General features: G+C 38.4%; 1 protein-coding gene across 1 annotated transcript in view; it reads left to right on the forward strand.

The window, feature by feature from the left end:
• Positions 1-17,077, forward strand: part of foxo1a (forkhead box O1 a) — a 35,407-nt gene extending 18,330 nt beyond the window's left edge. The window contains exons 2-3 of the mRNA XM_055028338.1: positions 9,612-9,803; positions 11,193-17,077. Of these exons, the coding sequence (XP_054884313.1) occupies positions 9,612-9,803; positions 11,193-12,374 (1,374 nt within the window). The 3' untranslated portion in view covers positions 12,375-17,077. The remainder of the gene's footprint in view (positions 1-9,611; positions 9,804-11,192) is intronic.
• Positions 17,078-18,836: the final 1,759 nt, after the last annotated feature.

Consider the following 18,836-nt stretch of genomic DNA (forward strand, 5'->3'; position numbering starts at 1 on the left):
TCCGCTTGTTTTTATTCATCGCAGTTGTTTGTTTTTGTTATCATCTACATCCATAAAAAAAAAATGACCAAAATAAAATAAAACCCTTAAAATAAATATGATATTAATGCGTATGAGACATAAACTGCTGATTGGAACTTTAAGCCAACAAAAATGAGACAGAGACCCTTTGAAAGCACGAGTGTGCAATCAGGTGCAGCAAGTAGTGATCTTTAACTAAGGAGCCTGAAGGAGCAACTGGAAATGATAAGGGATGGAAGAGAAATTAGAAGCAGCCTATTTTAGGATACCCATGTCCTAGGATCAGTTTCCATTTTTGTTCCAAAAGCTTTCTTTCTGATAGAAATTGTCACAAAACAGTTTCCTTTTTATAGCCTTGCTAACAGTGACACTTTTATACTCCGCTCACCAGACAAACCTGAGGCGCTCTGCTTTGCTGCTCGCTGCTATGCAACATTAATGACAACAATCATTTCCATTTTTCAGACAATATTTCCTCTGTTTTTAATCTGAGGATGTAAATAAAACAAAAAATAAGACCTGGGGCTGTGCATTTCCTGTGTTTGGCCCTTTCATTTCCACTGCCTTTTTATAATCATCACCATATTGACTTTGGTAAACAGGTCAGTGATTTCAGTGATTACAACTGGACAGTTCAATATTGGTGCTGATGATAACCTATTAAACTGCAAACACATGAAGTCATTGCGGTCTGTTCAGATTGCTTGCGAAGTGTGGTAATGTTATGGTGTTGCAGAAAGAAATAAATTGGATTTGCATTTAACTTGTTTACTTTTAGAATGTCCTTTGGTGACTTTGATTTCAGTTACAAGATGAACTGAACAAGTGCCTGATTCCTTTGTATTCATTTATTGTTTATGTGAATTAGTTTAGATTTGATTGAGTTTTAGGTTAATGACGACTTAATGTGAATCTGGTTGTTTTTCTACTACATCCTTCATGTTCTAACATTCAGCCTCATCAAGGAAAACATAAATACTAAAGTAAAGAGACTTCTAAATTTATTAAATATTAAGCATTTAGTACGTTTTAAAGCTTAAAAAAAATTACAACTAAAATTTAGTTTTTCTTGTCTTTATTAAGGAAGAACTTAATAAAATACATGGTCACTTTGCATGCCTAATAGATAGTTTAAGACACTAAAGAACCGGACTCTCATGTAGTACAATACAATACATATAGATAATTATCAAAATGTAGAATAATATATTAAATAAAAATGTTATATATTTATGGTTTGCATGCCAATGAAAAATGAGAACCGCATTAGCATCTTCATCCTGCTGTGAAGATGGAAGTACCAGAAATGCAAAGGATTATAGAAAGAGATGAATCATTGTGAAGACAAATGAGTGAAATATAGAGGTATTACAACTGATCCAGTCATTGCATTGTAAAAAAAATATATCAGTCACTTGAAATTAGAAAGGCACCAATGAGAAATTGTTGCAAGGTGTCATAACATATTTTAGCTAATAAGTAGCATCCAAAACAAGATAAGTCCTACAGCTAAAAGTTATACATTTCGTTCAAGTTTGCTCTCTGTTTATATTCCACTGAGAAAGTACACCCTTACCCTTACTTTTAAATTTCCAAAATCAGATCTGGAGAGGTTAAAAGCCTCAAAAGGTTGTGACAGAAACATTTTTGTATATTTTTTCAGCCTTCCTCTTATTTCTTTAAAGTTTAGTTCTCTCACTGTGGCTGGCCAGCTGAAACATAGACATGTCTCAACTGTGCAATTCTTCCGAATATGTAATTGCATATCTTACTGACACTGAAAATAACTAACTTTAAGTATTCTTTAGTAAGGTACGAAAGTACCACAGCAAAGTCCAACCTGAAAAACTAAAATTGTGCTTACCACAGCCTCGACACAGAAAGCAACGAACAACAGTGACTTACAAAAAGTCTGTTACTGAGGAAACAGACTTAATGTGAAAATTATGTAATCTGAACATAATTTACACACCACGAGAGAGCTGTAACTATCTCGTTCCAGTATATGGAATGAGATAGTGACAGCTGCTACTTGAATCATGCCACATGTATTAGTAGTAGTTTCACATTCATAAATTTTGATAGTTGTTTGGTGGAAGGAGGGCAACAGTTTCCTCTCCTGTGTTGAGCCCTTAAGTCATTGGGTACTCAATGACTCAATGATCTGTTAAAGAACAAATGTGATTACAGTTTATTTTCTCCACCTTGTTTTTAATGTAACCTTAAAACTTGCAATATCTATTTCAACACCAGTTCTGTCAATATTTGTTTGATTAATTCCAATATTACCAAACCAAATATAATTAGATTCTGAAATCAAATTATAAAGTTTAGTTGCATCCTGCTCAAATCATTATAGTTAGATTTGTACCAAGGAAGAAATTATCCCAAGAAAACCAACAGATTGCTTTGAATCCTTATTTTCTCTGCCTTATCCTGGATAAGCACAAGATAGATATGAGTGACTCATTTTTAACAGAAAGAAACTTCCTTCAGAACCAGGCTCAAGATGAGCTGCACTAGGCCAGATGCAAACATTAATGCATGTGAGTTTGCAGAAAAGGTGACTTTAGATTTGACCATATACTACTATTTTGTGTTTGGTAGCATTTGATCCTTTCTGCTCCAAATTGTGAACTGTGTATTTGATCACAGTGGGAAGAAAGCTACAGCTCAACTCATCTTTTGATGACATTGTGATCTTTGTGAGACATACTTTGCTGTCACTTACTGTCTTACCCTCTCACCTGCAGCGATGTGAGCAACCACATGCTGTTGTTAGGAGGGCAGACATGCTGAGCCAGTGTTAAACTAATGACAAGTTTGCATGTCTTCTTTCTCAACCACACAGCTCTAAATGAACCAGACTCAGCACTAACCTCCAGACATGACCAGGCTGAAGCTTTAGGGTTACTTACTGAAGTGGTTGGAAATGGGTCTCATGTCCTATATGTCAGCTTTCATAGTCTCAGACATTACATAAAGAATATGTAGTTCCCATGCAAAAACACACCTACTGTTAAAGCATAGACAATTGCAGCGAAAGAGGAAAAAAAATTCTGCTCAGGACAGCACCGTTTCTCTAATGACTTCAGTGGAACTAGAGCAGGGAAACCACAGTTTTCACTTTCACCTCTTCCATATCTCTGGGTAAATGTGTGCAGAATTGCTTCTGCTGCTGTGTGACATTGTACCTGCTCGCACGCTTTCAGTCAGTGAGGAAGGGAGCACTGCTGCTCATACCCATAACTGTATGGGCTTTGCAGCTGAGGTTTCACATGTGGCTTCCACTGATTCAAAGCAGCGCTGCATGTAGGTGGTGCTGCGCTTTCCTCAGGGGATTTTTGTCATTAGATAAGTTGACATTTGAGCAGCCCTGAAAGTGTCAGCACCCAGGTCACTATGCCAACAACTTTCTTTCTCTGGTGCATTGCAGTCAGTTTTCTTTAAGTGCATGGAGGTGAGGATAAAGAAAGAAGAAAAGGAATAAGTGGAGTTTTATCAGCTTAGGTTCAGCCTCCAGGTTAAAATATTTTATTGGGATATTACATGAAAGAATAACAGTGTGCAACAGGTGAAGTGGAAGGAAAATGAAGAACGGTTTTCAAAATAACTTGCAAAGAAAATCTTTCCACTTGTTGCAGTCCTAAGCAAGGAAAGGAAAACTGGTCAGAGTTAATAGGAAGATAGATGTAGCTACATACAGAACAATCCTGGAAGGAATACATCCAATGAGAATCTGTTATATAAAAATTTATACAAAATGACTGAACTTGAGCAGTTTCATGAAGAAAAATGTTCATAAGTGGAAGAACTACCTTGGTCAAATACATAAAATTAACAAACCTTCTTTCAGATGGTCAGAAAATGCAGTTAGAAATTCTAAATATAATGCTAAATAAATAAGAAATCATGATACTGCTCACAGCCAAGCCATAGAACTAGACTGAATAGATATGGTTTCGGCATATCAACGACACACAATCTAGAGTTGTTTGATATATCAGCACCGATACAGATACTAATGCCGGATTGGTGCATCTCTAGATAAAGTGCAAAAACTAGAAGTAAGAATACATTTTCAATATTCTTTATATATTTATGAAATAAAAACAGAGGAGGAGAACTCGAAGTGAAAATTTGGGACATTATGTAAAGGGAAAAAGACCCAAAAATATCACGAGAACACGAGAAAATAGGCAAGAGAAAGGTCAGAAAAAATGGGAGATGGAAAGAAGAAAAAAGGAGAAATGCAAATCCAGAGCGATGTACCAAACAGAGAGTTCTTTCAGTTGCGCTGCCAGTTGGGCAGTTTAAAGTTCGCACAGTGTGTTCTTTAAGGATCCAAGCCTTGGACACACACAGCTTACTCTGTCTCCATTTCTTCAACAGCCTTCACCACCCAGACGACCCCTTACTACTTACTACATGTTGAGTCATGATGCATCCACTCATGTAATTCACTTTCAGCCCCGCCTTGCCATAGTGAACATTACTTTCTTTTAATGCATGTGCTCTGACAACAGGCCTTAGAGCCTGTTGCTAAACATAAACTCCTCTGGCTGACAGAACGGGGATTGAATTGAACTTGCGGTGTCCACTTGGCTCGCGGCCTTTGCGGCTTCGCATTCCATGCCTTCTTCACTGCTTACCGACCGCCATGTTTCCTGAGGCAGGAAGTCAGCTCTGTTTCCTGTCACAGTCCTCTTTCATGTGGTCACTTCCTTCTGTTTTGCCAGTACTGTTGTGTTGACTTGGAGAACAGGAGGTGGTGCTCCTCACGGTGGGCTCGAGAACAACAGCAAGAGGTTTTCTCTCTCCATATCTGCGGCTGCATAAGTAAGCTCTCACGAAGACAATAATGTCAGCTTATGGCCTGCTTATTAAGGCTCCGTATCTTAGTGCAAAATGACTTTAGGGTGTGTTGACTGAAACTTTAGCCTTCTCCATCTATGTTTTTAGGAACTCTTCCTAATTTGTCTTATTTTTGTACATCATTATCATGTATTTTTTCCAAGATGTCCCCCAGCTACAGTGATCAAAGTTCAACTATGTGAAATTGTGGGTTTTGTAACCTTGCTCAGGAATGTTGATTGTGATGACTGCCTGGCTGGGAATCCTACATTTACTGTTTCCTAAAAGATACTAGCATGTTGGCGGAGATTACAATTGAACTTTGCACACAGTGATTCGTTGGAATGTTTAGATTCCTGTGTACTACAGCCAGAGATAAATCTTTGTCACAAAGCATCTCTGGTTCCAAAAGAAATGCTCCTTATTTCCTGAAAAAAAAAATTGTAAAAAACTAGTACAGAACCCCTTAAATTTAATACTTTGTGATGTTGCAAACATGAATTTATTGAATTTCATTGGGATTTCATGAAATAGGCTAACACATTTTCTTTTAAAAGTAAAAATCTGAAAAGTGTTTCAATGCTCATCAATCTGAAATCCCTAATTGCAGTGGACAGATTGCTTCCAGACCACATTTGGAAAATGGAAAATTTTGTAATGTGGTACAAAGGCACAACTATGAACCTCCCAAGAAACGCTTGTCCACTAAACTGACAAATTAGGTAAGAAAAAATTTAATCAAAGAAGCCTCTAAGAAGCCCTTTGGAGGAGCTACAAAGATTCACAGTTCATGTTCCAAATGACTAGTCTGCTACAAGACATGCGGAAAAAAGAAAAGATTTAACTTTTTGCCCCACAAAACATGCAAACGGCTGTGTGCTGTAGAAAACAAATGTACCCTGAAAACACTGTCCCCATGGTAAAAATATTGTAGTTGAAACATGCTGTGGGAATGGTTTCCCAGGGAGCAGAGAAACTGGGCAGAGTTGAATAGAAGGTAATCCTTAACTGAGACCAGTTAGTCGCAGAATCAGAACCAAACACGGAGAAGCAACGTTCAGATGGAAGAAGCTACGAGAAACTGCAAAACAACTGAAACTGAATTCTTTTAAATAATGCTAAAAACTTGTTTAGAATTGCTTTTCATTCATAACTGGAAGATCATTGCATACGATGATGATTATTCTTGATTAATTTGACACGACAAAGCTTATTTACTTGTTTCATAATTATGTTCTCACCATGTTATGCACTTTGAACTGCCTCGTTTATGAAATGTGCTATACAAATAAACGTGAAACTTGAACAGGACAGAATAATAAAAAGTTTGAGCTGGATGAATATTTTGGAAAAAACTATAACCGGAGGGACTTTGATTCATATACGTGGGTAACTGTGTGTGTTCGTGTTTATCCCCAGTTGCGTGTGTTTTTTAAACCACCGTCCCTGGCTGAGGCAGACTGTGCTGCAGAATCAAAGACTTACAGAGCTGCTGTTTGTCGTAGTGCCATTCCACTAAAACACACACACGCACGCACTCACACACACACACAGTGGGGCAGACGACGAGCGTTTTCCACTGGCCACACCAGACACCCCGGGCCACACTCCCCACACAGCACACCAAGTTCTGTTAGAGTTTTGGTATTTCCCATCAGAGCACTTTTATGTCCCCTCGCATCTGCTTACTCTTTTGCTCCATTCCTTCTGGACTAAATGTTCTAGATCATCACACCCTGCCTTTTAAATTGTGTCACAAGGCATAATAGATTTCTTCAATGCTGATACTTTTTTTCCTTCTCTCCCCATCCTGTCATCAGGATGATGGAAGGGCCGTAACAGGACATCCCGGCGTCGGCACACACATTGCAGGCATTCCTTACTCCAGCACAGCTGAATAAAGCAGCACACTTAGCAGTCATGGGAGACGGAGACTCATGACTAGACTTTTCTCTCTTTGCCTTTTGTCAGAACTACCGATGTGCAGCAGCAGCAGGAAGAGGAGAAACGAGAGAGAAACATTGGCGAAGCTAATCAGGGAAGGGCTGTCACGTACCCCAGATCATGAAAACTAGAGCAAAACAATTGGCTGAAGCGGTCATTTAATTCAGGAATAATTACATTTCTGTAATTACAGTCCAAAGGACAGAGGCTTTGAGGAGGGAAAGAAAGTGAGTAATACAAGTGCATAGAGTGACACAAGTTGATAATTCATGGCAATTCACTTAAAAAAAATTGCCATGAATCTGCATCTTAAAATAGAAACATTTCTTCAGCTCCTGTAATTTGGGGTTCTTAAACGGTTTGAAAGAGGTGTTATTAGGATGCATTATGTAAAACTTATGACATACAAACAACTTTTTTTTCTTATATCTTGCAAGTTTCCCCATTTCCAAGGAGCTTAGAGTCAAACGTCTAGATGAAGAACTGACAGAATCTTTCATTTTGCACATTTGTTTTTATGTTAAATTAACTTGATGTTCTCTTGAGTTAGAAAAACAAAAAAATTAAAAACTTTTATTACAATAATATGTGCAGGTTAAACCATATATTTGATTGCATAGATATATATATATTCAGTAAATTAGAATAAGTCAGTTCACTAAGTGAAATATACTATACAGATTAATTACACAATTTTTTTTCAGATCATAATTTTCTGATGAAAACATTATATTTTAGATTAGAATATTACATCAGAAGAAAATAAAACATACAGAAATGTGAGGTTTAAGAATTACAATACCTGCCTTTTTTTCAAACGGTACTTTTAAAAAGCCTCATTGGATTGGATAATTTATTGAATATGATTTTACATACAGGAATAGCCAAAACAACCTTTTGGTACAAAATATTATAATCTCCCGGACCAAAAGCAAGATTTTGTAAAGATATGCCTATAGTTTGTACAATGCTGTCATGATTCTGATGCAACTTAACTTGAAGTGTGTAGTCAAAATGGTCTTGCTTAGATTTTGGGGGAAGCATGAGAACATACCTGCTGTAAAGTACAGGTGTGTCAGCATTATGGTGTGTGGGTGTTCAGCTACAGCAGTGAATGATGAACTTAACAAAATAGATATGATAATGATGAAAGAAACTACTGTGGAAATACTGAAACAACATCTCTGAAAGCACAAATGGGTCTTCCAAATAGACAGTGATTGTAATAATATTGAATAATTTGTTACAAAGTGGCTTGAGGACACCAGCTTCAATGTTTTTGGAGGAGCCATCATAAAGCTCTGCTTTCACTTCTATAAAAAACAGAGCTGAAGAAATGTGTGCAAGCTTGGCAGCCTACAAACCTGACTCTGTTCCCCCAGGTCTGTCAGGATTAGTGGAGCAATATTTCCTGGGAAATGTTGTCAAAAGCTTGTGAAAAAATAAAAGAATTGACCTGAGTCATACATTTTAAAAACCAATTTAAAGATATTGTAAGAAATCGCATGCAAAAATCTCAATTTTAGCCAAGTTTTTAAAGAATCCCTCTCACTGGTTATATTGGTGTTGGATGAATAAAAATAATTTAGGTAATATTAACTGACATAAAATAGAAAAAGTTTGATCTGATTTAATGTCAGAGAACAAGGGGAGAAAAAAAGACATTTTATGATGATTTTCAGATTCAAGATAGTTTGTTGTGCTCTGACATTATAGTGTAATCAGAATATTCGTCTATTTAGTGAACGCATGCACAGTGGCACAGGACTTATTTTGGAGTTCAGAAGAAGAAGTGATGGCTGAGATGAGTAGAAACAGAGGTGAAGGCAGCACAGAGGGTGCAGACTACAAACCAGATGTGAAGCAGTGACTCACGGCGGGCAAAAGGCTTGATGACGTCGGCTGCTATGCACGCAAAGCTCTGCGTGCGAGTGCGTGCGTGTGTGTGTCGGGACTTCCAGCCTTTCCTCCAAAACAACAAGCTTTACGCAGGCACTGTAATGTCTGGGCAAGGCTCATTACTTCATGTTTAAATACGTACAGAATATGATGCGAAGGCAGGGCTGAAACTATTTTCTGAGGTTAAACGGTCACTTTAGCAGCGCTTTGAGTCAATGTGGAATTTCAAATCAAACAAACAGGTGAAGTCCTGAGTGTTTTGTGACTTAGGCGTCAGAGTGCAGGGGAAGAGAAAGAGTGTCTCGCTTTCTGCGGTTTGCTCAGCAGACATTTACCCAATATTCTCGCTCTTTTGTTTGCCCTGTTTTTATAACGCTTCACTAGCTTCCTGCTCAAAAATTAGTTTTTCCACTGGTGGTGTCACTAAGCAACGTCAGAGCTTAGCATTAATGTGCCTGTGAAGAGGAAAGATTAGTCGGTTTCCTCCCTTTGAATTTGTGCTGGTTTAGACAAGACAGAGTCAGGTGGAATGTGACTGCTGGGTAGTTTTTTTGTTTGTTTGTTTTTTTTTACAATAGCCTTCTCTGTTTTCCTATGAGCCCACATTAGTTCAGGATGTGTTGCTCATGGCGTAAACCCACTGACATCTACTGAGTGTGTGCACGTGTGTTTTCTTTGGAAAGCAAACAGCATGGGATTGTTGAGTGACCTTAAAAACCTCTCTTCTCTCCTCATAAGTCAATTGTCAAGGCAAGCATGTTTTCAAGGGCTGCCACCTGTACGCACGGATTTACACTTCTGTGATAAAGTACATCTGAGGTGTTTTGGGAAAAGGGCAAATGTCCCTGTTTGTCTACTCATCCTTTCCCCCCCTCGCTTTCCCTCTCCTGCAGAACTCCATTAGACACAACCTGTCTCTGCACAGCCGCTTCGTCCGCGTCCAGAATGAGGGGACAGGGAAGAGCTCATGGTGGATGTTGAACCCAGAAGGCGGGAAAAGTGGAAAATCCCCACGACGCAGGGCTGCCTCCATGGACAACAACAGCAAGTTCTCCAAGAGCAGGGGAAGAGCAGCAAAGAAAAAGGTGCGTTAGTCACAGACTTTTCCATGTGTAAAACAATTACTTACAGAAGTTCTGACAATGTTTCAATGAATTAAAGTGTGTCATCGAAATAAGTGTTAGAAATTTGATCTGGTATAGCCAAAAGTAGCCAGTTGAGAATATATTTGAAGCCACATGTAGCATTTTGAATGAGGTTGCTTTGTGTAACAAAAAATAATATGCTAAACTTTTTTTTTTTAGGTACATCTAAAACTCAGTTACGTCCAAAAATCTGTCAGTTTTCAATTGGTGAGCTGTAGTCAATGAGTGGTTGATCAAAATGGTTATCACTGATTCATTCAGTGGATCAGTGATAAGAATGTTAAGAGATCAAATTTGATGTGTAAACATTTTCTGCTGGTATTGAAAACTATTTGCTTTATCAAGAAATCTACAACATTTTTTTTATAGTTTTGTATGGTTTAGTCCTTGGAAAAGTCAGAATCAGCAGTTCTGGCCTAAAAAAAGAAAAACAGAAAATTGGGTCTGGCAAGAAAAGCCTGACTTGAACATCTTAAGATTTAAAAATAAATGGTCGAGTGAACCTGTTTTGAATTGATTTATAAACTACCTAACTGACAGAACCCAATGTGTGTCTAAGGATGTATGTCAAAGGTCAGTTTTGGGACAAGTTCTTTTTTCTGTACTAATATAAATTATAATAGGTCTACATCCAGCTATGTTTCTCTTCTTTGCCAATGATAGAATTATTTAGTAGCGGAAGATTTCCTTTAGTTGACGCTTGACTTCTTTAAATGTGTCTACTCGGATTACGATAAGCACTTAATCCCACAAAGATTACAAATTTGTACGTGTTTCTACCTGTTCAAGATCTACCACCCTCCCAGATACAATATTAGAAGACACTCATTTGGAAAGTGTTTTGATGATAAGTCAAAACACTCTATATAAAAACTTTAGACCAAATGCAGGTTTTGATTTTAATTTAAAAGTCTACTTTCTCTTCTTCCTCTGAAACAATTAGCCAGGAGCATGTTCTTATTTGTTTTAGGTTTTGCTTATATCAGTTACATGAAGCACAGACAGTTTAAAAAAACGGCACATGGCATACTGTGCTGCTCTACACCTTGTCATAAGCATAATAACTATTATCCACCCTTGCAAACTTTATGAGAGGCTCAAATATTTTTCCAGTGTAAATAACATCCAGTCTTTGGGAAAGGCTCCCTTAGTAGGCTAAAGAATGAAACAAAACTGCTCTTTAAACATATACAATCTCTTTTGCACTTAGACTAATTTACTTTACTTAGAATATAACTATTTTTTGTATAAAATAAATTAAAGTTTAAATTAATTTCTCTATTTCATTGCTGGAACAGTGATAATTTCCCTTTGGTTTCTTCCTCACAGCTGTCCCTGCAGGGTGGCCCCGATGGCAGCGCAGACAGCCCAGGTTCCTATTCCAAGTGGCCCGGCAGCCCAAACTCCCACAGCAATGATGACTACGACGCCTGGAATGGCTTCAGACCTCGGACCAGCTCCAATGCCAGCACCGTGAGCGGCCGCCTCTCACCTTTCGTGCCTGAGGACGACCTCGGGGAATCTGACGTGCACATGGGCTACCCTGGGGCTCCAGGATCAAAGATGACAGCCACACTGCCCAGCCTCACCGAGATGACTGGATCTCTGGGACACAGTTCTGAGAATGTCATGGAGAACCTCCTGGACAACCTGAACTTGCTGTCGCCCAACAACTCACAGGTCGGAGGGGGGGCGACGACCCCTGGCTCCTCCCAGTCCTCCCCCTCACCAATGATGCAGCCGAGCCCGGGTTACCCGGCCTACAGCTCCCCGAGCATGGGCTCGCAGTCGCAGCAGGAGTTCCACAAGTGTGTCTACGGCCAAGCTGGGATGAACACCTTGCCTTCCATGCCTCTGCAGACTCTGTCAGAAAACAAGTCCGGCTTCGTGTCCGGCCTGGGGCAGTACAGCTGCCCCGCCGGGCTCCTGAAGGAACTGCTGACGTCAGACACCGACCAGCACAGCGAGATGATGCCGTCAGTGGACACAGTGGTGTCTCAGTCCAGCGGGAGCTGCATGCTGCCACCGTACAGCAGCAGCCAGCACGCAGCCAAACTTATGGCAGGAGGGAACGCTCACCCGCACGGTCTCCCTCACCCCCACAACGTGCACAGTCAAGGCCAGGCCACGTCACCAGCTATGAATGGTCGCTTGCTCATGTCACTGAGCTATAACGGGGGCGGTGCGCGTCTCCCTGTCACCAAAAGCCCCATGCAGATGCCTTACGGCCTCCCTGGGCACCTCGGTGGGGGAGGCATGCCCGGCAGCTTCTGTCCTCTCAACACCAACGGATATGGTCGAGCGGGCATGTCCGTACCATCGCACATGGAGAAACTTCCAAGCGACCTGGACGACATGTCCATCGAGAAGTTTGAGATCGACGTGGAGAGGGTGCTCCATGAAACACTCATGGACGGCGACTCACTGGACTTCAACTTTGAGCCAGTCGTGACCCAACAAGGTTTCCCACACGGAGTGAAGACCACTACACACAGCTGGGTGTCTGGGTAGAAAGTGAAGGCAATCAGAGATTTACTCAACTGACACAATGCTGTTTAGGCAAAGAAAGAAAATTAAATATGAAATCAAAGTTTCATATCCAAAAAAAAAAAAAAAAAAAAACATGCAGCAACATTTCTGCTCCAAAATTATATTTTCAGGCAACATTATCTCTGCAGACCCTTTATGGACATGTCAACTTCAGAGCCAATGAAGACAAGATCAGGATTTTTTCCAAGTGCCAAACATTTTTGCCTTAACAGGAGAGTCGAACTGAAACACAAACATTGTCTTGAAAAGGGCTAATACCCCTTAAACTTTTTTCACATTTTACCACATTACAATCACATACTCAATTATATTTCACTGGAATTTTATGACAAAAACCAACACATTTTAAGAATGTGACAAAAAAAAAAAATACTTGTTCAAGATGATTTGAATAAATAGGAGTGAAAACTGAAGAACCACCTTTCAATGCAATCACTTCTCCAGGTCTTTTATTAATTTTTACACATTGACCTACTTAGAGACTGATATTTATTTGCTCATTTGTTTTTGTAAAATAGCTCAAGCCCAATAAGATTGGATGGAAAACAATTGCAAATAGCAATTTTCAGGTGTTGACATAGACTCTCAATTGGATTTTATTCCTGTACTTTGACTGGTCCTTTCTAAAACATGGATATGCTCCACTCTAGCCTTGGTAGCAGACTGAGGATTGCTTTCCTGTTCCTAGGTCAGCTAGCAACAGCACTCAAGTCTACAGACTCAAGTCTTCTGTAGACTCCAGCAGTATTGCTTTCAGCATTGCCCTCCAATGGCTCAGAAAATGCATCCCGACAGCATGATGCTGACCGCATAATGTTTCAAGATGCATATATTTTCCAGAGGTGATTGGCAGTATTAGGATTCCTTCATAATTCATGCTTCGTATGTATGTTTAAGTCTAGTTTTAGTTTTAGTCATACATGACCAGAGCAACTTCTTCAATAAATCTGTCCCTTGTGGAAAATTTTAAACAATGCTTTGCTGTCTTTCAACAATAGCATTATAATTGCCATTATAATTGCCAACTGTGGTATCTGTAACTCTTGCAGACTTACTATGGGCTTCTTTGTATTTGCATATGATGAAAAAGAGAAACACTATTCCATTAGAGCTTTTGATGTTGTTTTATGAATTAATTTTGATCCCTGCTCACTGGCTTGTTAGGCATCTTGATTCTTGATTTTTATAATGCTGTAAATAAACACAGGTGGATTGTATTTAGTGATTAGATGAAGGCATTCAATTGGACTGGATTTAATTTAGAGATGTCAGACTAAAGGTGGCTGAATACAAAAACACGCCACACTTTTCAGCTTGTCACATCTAAAACAGTTGATAAACTTTGAGTCGTTTTCGTTCCATTTAACAATTATGTGCCTTTTGTGTTGGTCTGTTGCATAAAATCCCAGTAAAAACACATTGAAGTTTGTTTTTGTAACCTGACAAAAAGTGGAAAAAGTTCTAGGGGTATGAATACCTTTGCAAGGCGCTGTATTTCCAGTTTACACGCAAAAGGTTACGGACACTGCCAAATACATCTCATCATCAGCAGCACAACAATCAGAAGATGGGCACCTTCTCTAGCAGTTTGTAATGTTCCATCAATCAAGCTTTTTGTACCAAATAACTGATTTCAGCTTCTGACAAAGGATGAAGGTAACGCGTCTTGTGCGTTTTGGGACTGAAGTGCTTAAAAATGAGAGATTTCCCGGTGGACTCAGAATGATGTTACATAAAAACATGCTTGTTGCCTGAGTGTACATAATGTAATCGAACAGTTTGTAATATTTGTTCCTTATTTTTTCTCTTTCTTTTTTTTTTATTGAGTTTGTAAATACTGTTTACAGAAAGGAAATGAAAATCAAACCAGCAGAAGTGAGCTCGAAAATAAAAATGAAAACTGGATCTTTGAATTACACGTTGGGTGAACAGGTCAGTCAGGCTGAGTTCTTGTACATACTTTGCAAATGTATATTAAAATGAAGCAGTACATGTTTACTAGATATAGTATATATTTGTGAGCTAAGTTATTTGAGGTTAATATAGATTTACCCCTGTGCACAAACTGCACTCGGATGTCGGAATCGTTCTGAGTTATTCGTCACTCTGAACCTTAATACCACAGGGGCCTATTTGTAGTGCCTGAAAATGTAGATTTTGACTGCATGCTCAGATAATATTGTAAATGTCTAAGGTCCAGGAAATGCTCAAATACAGCAGTCTTGAAGAGAGAAAAAAAACATTTAATCTCTGTTTGATTTTCTGAAGCTCAATTTTTAAAAAAAGTTGTAAAATGAGATTGCTGGGTTTTACTGAACACACGTTTAGTGCTGTGAATGTTACTAGTTCCAGGCAGTTTGGATGAAAAAAATTTTCTAGCGCTGCTGTCATTTTCACGCAAATAACCAGCCTGTGCCAGAGCTTTGTTGTGTTTTCTTTCTGGTGTCAAAGGTTAGAGTTGATCCAAAGGAGCCCTCTGATGCTGTCTTTAAGAACAGCCTTACTTCTCTTAATCTGCCCTCTCCTACCTCTGCTTATTGTTGTCTCTTTAAATATTTACATGTCTTGATGGCATCTAATTTTTGTTTATTCAAAGGTTTACTAAATTTATTGCTCCTAAAAAAATTGCCACTGAGTGTTAGTCTGATCTTAAGCTTGTATATTTGCATTTTCTCGCTGATCGCTGGACTAACAGACATTTCATCTTATGTAGAGTCAAAAATGTGAATTTGTCTGAGAATATGACTTCATCCGATGAAGTCGGCTCATTTCATGGCGAAAAGGCAAAGAGGATCAGGAATAAAAAGAAATTGAATAAACTAAGTTTGACAGTAACTTTAGTAGTGGGATTTACAGTCCAACCCACAGTTATTGGCAATACTTGGTAAAGCTTTGTGTAACAAGTCCTTTTTGCAGCTGCAGCATAATTTCATATAGATTTTTTTTTTAATCCAACCATTAATTTAACTGCATTTATTTAGTTGTGCAAGCTTCCCATATTAAAAAATATAGTTTTAACAACTGTAAATCTTAGAAAAAAGCCTTTACTTGTTTAATTTAATTTATTTGTGAAGGCAAATGTATAGCGATCATCACAAACCAGGACGTTACCACAAAAGAATGTTAAGAGATAAACTTTTTTGCTCATCAACATAGTTTATTTTTATAGTTCCAACCTATTTATGAGTTGCAACAGATTCAGTTAAATCTAAATTTACTTTAATTGTCTTAAATGAAGTTTGTTATGGAAGGGCTAAAATGTATACTGAATGGGAATATAATGAAATGTAGGTTTTACACTAAATTCTCTTACAAGTCCTGCTTAAAATGGCGCTCATCTGGAGATGGTTATGTTTTTCAAATATCTTAGCAACTTAACCCTTGATCCCCATAAGTTCACATGACATTCTTATCATTTTTAGATTACTTTCATATCATTTTAAGGTTTTTTGTTGCACATGTTTACCAGGGTTGCAAAATTGTGGCGGTTGCTGTATCTGGAGTATGACAAGAGTTAATCTCGTTTTGTTGAGGACTCTGCGTTTGCGTTTGCCTCAGCTTTAGAAGCACAGATAAATGTTCTGTGAAAACTTCAATTTGACCATGTAAATGTAGTATCATTTCAGTACAGCCAGAATAGTCAAATCTTAGAAGACTAAAGCTAAATTCCTAACCTTTACAAAAAGCTCAAAGAAGCTGCTGCTTAGCCTGCATGCTAGGCATCGCCTTTCCTTCACCCAAACTCGCCAATATATGTACTATAGCCAAATTTGCCTTTGAAGTCAAAGCGATATATTCAATGTCTCCATCATGTGATGTGTTCAGAACCATATATATAATTTTTATGTGAAAATGTATAAATATATTTGTGCCGGTCACTCAAGTCAGGATGAACTGTATTAAATCTATGTAGATTTACTCTAAAAGCTACAGAGCTGTACTAAGTAAATTATATCTCTACATTTTCAGATTGAATCTATGCATTGTATTCCTTAATTCTATCTTGCTGTTATATTTTCTCCTTTTCTCCCCCTTGAACGTTTAACAAAAATATTTTAATGTAACATAACCCTGTGATGTTATGGTGTTCTTGTCAAAACTTTATGTTCCTGATAGTTATATGGGGTGGGGGGAATGAAGTTTATTTAGAAAATAGATGATGCAGTGATCGATATGCTAAGCTTTTAACTATACTGTTTTTACTGAAATTATCAAAGGTTTTTAGAAAAATAGCGACAAAAAGCAAATTACTTTAAAAAACGTGTGAAGTTATATTGCATTTTGAAAATGAAATACATAATATTTATTCATCAGAGAAGTCCTGCTCAAAAGGCATGTTTTGGACCAATTTAGATGATGCACTTTTACTTACATTTATTACAAAGGGCTCCTCGTAACAAGAGGAAGAATTCCCACGTTATTGTTTAGAGTCAAAATCTGTTACATTTACTTAATAAAAAAACCTGAAATTGTGAAGTCTGATTTGTAATGATAAGAAAATGTAATATTGTTTGATATCAATGTTTTCAGATCTAAATAAATGTACTTCTGTGTAAAACGTGTCAGAATAGTCATTCTGTGGCCCAAAAGTTGTTTGAAATCTTGTTTTTGTTTGTGTAGCCAGACTGCTGCTGTCTTTGAAGAAGAAAATGAGATGACACGTAAAGCTCAATAAATGTTCAACCCTTTGATCTTTTTCTCATTTCCTCACATGATAACCAAACATTTCTTTCTGTTGGGGTTTTATCAGACAGCAATACACAGTGGTGGTGCACATCCATACACGGTCCACATCGTCTGTACACCTCTGTTACTGAATGGAAATTCCATAATGGTCACTGAAATAACTTGAAACTGACGAAAGAAATAATAAATACACATTTACTAAAATTTAACTAATGAAAATCAGACATTACTTTTGAAATGGTTGGACAAAAACATATTACAGCCACTGAAACTGACCTGGACAAAAATGATTGGATCTTTAACTTAATATTTTGTTTCACAGATTTTCTTTTTAAAGAAATTGAGCAATTTCTGTGTGTCAAGTTCAGCACTTGTCCACAGGTCCACTCCTCATGGGCAAACTACTCTATTGTCTCAGATTTCAAGGGTGCCTTCTCCAGATGGTGTGTTTCATGTCTTTCCACAGACCTTCGGTAATGTTTAGATCTGTTCAATGTCTTGCTTTTAGCTACTCTTGGGAGTTTTTAGTTGTGTTTTGGGTTGTAATCCTGTTGGAACACCCAAGATCTGTGACTGAGACCAAACTTTCTGACACTTGGCAGACACTCTGTCTTTAAGGTCATGAGATTTCATCGTACCCTGCACAGATTCAAGACGCTCTGTGCCAGATGCAGCAAAGTAACCTCAGATCACAACCAAGCTTTCCTCCTTTATCATCCTCCATGAAGTACACTTCAGCACAAACGGCAACAGATTCACACCATCTCTATGGTGGTGACAGCATCAGGCTGAGGGGAAGCTTTTTTCAGGAGACAGATAAGCAGGTTAGACTTAATGGAAAGAAGGCTGGAGTTACATACAAAACGGTCCTGAATGAAAACCTGCTATAGTCTGTAAATTGCTGGAGACTGAGGAGACAACATCACACAGCTGCAGCAAACAATTTCACAGGTGTCACACTCTGGTCCTCTAGGCCATTAATTCTGAAATGTCTTGATGTTTGCTTGTTTCAGCAAACATCAACAATAAACAATAAAGAACAATAAATAAAAATTCAGTCTTCAGAAAAGCAACAAAGTATTGGCTTAATTAGCTCCATAGAGTATAGGAAACTAGAAAGAAGATAATGTCACACAGGCATACAAGATCTGCCCGCAAAAATGTAAGATTTAAACCACATGCAGAGACTTCTTTTCCCCAAAAACAGAAAAAATCAGTAATCATGCTTTTCTCCCATTTCTGGCGTCTCATTGCTTCCCTATAATGATTCCTCCTGGCTTTTTCTTACAGCCACATTCCTCGCCATGCACCCCCTACCCATGAACTCATTCACCCCAGACAGCAAACTGCACAGCCTCTGTGGCCCCATTGCCTTTGACTTGAGTAATAGATAACCCAAAACTATAAGCCACTGGGGACTAGTCATCTGAAAATCCCTAGCTTAGAAAAAGACTTAGTCCCATTCCTGCATTTTATGTTTAACAAAAACATTTAAAAATGGGCCCCTACTAAATCCCTGTGGCGTGATACAGAAGCTTGAAAAACCTTTGGAACCAACTTGTATGAGTCAGCCTCGGTAGTGACTTTCAGAGAGGCGGCAAAATGCATACTTCACCCCCCATTTGTCCAGGAAATAATATAGTGTTTGTATTTCTTTATATTGCAAAGAAATGTGAGCCAAGCTTTGTGTCAGAGCAAAGTGGGATGGAGACTGAAGCAAAGAAAATGCGTGTGAGC

Source organism: Poeciliopsis prolifica, unplaced genomic scaffold, assembly GCF_027474105.1.
Source record: "Poeciliopsis prolifica strain line A6 unplaced genomic scaffold, Auburn_PproV2 SCAFFOLD004, whole genome shotgun sequence".
Classification (NCBI taxonomy): Eukaryota; Metazoa; Chordata; class Actinopteri; order Cyprinodontiformes; family Poeciliidae; genus Poeciliopsis; species Poeciliopsis prolifica.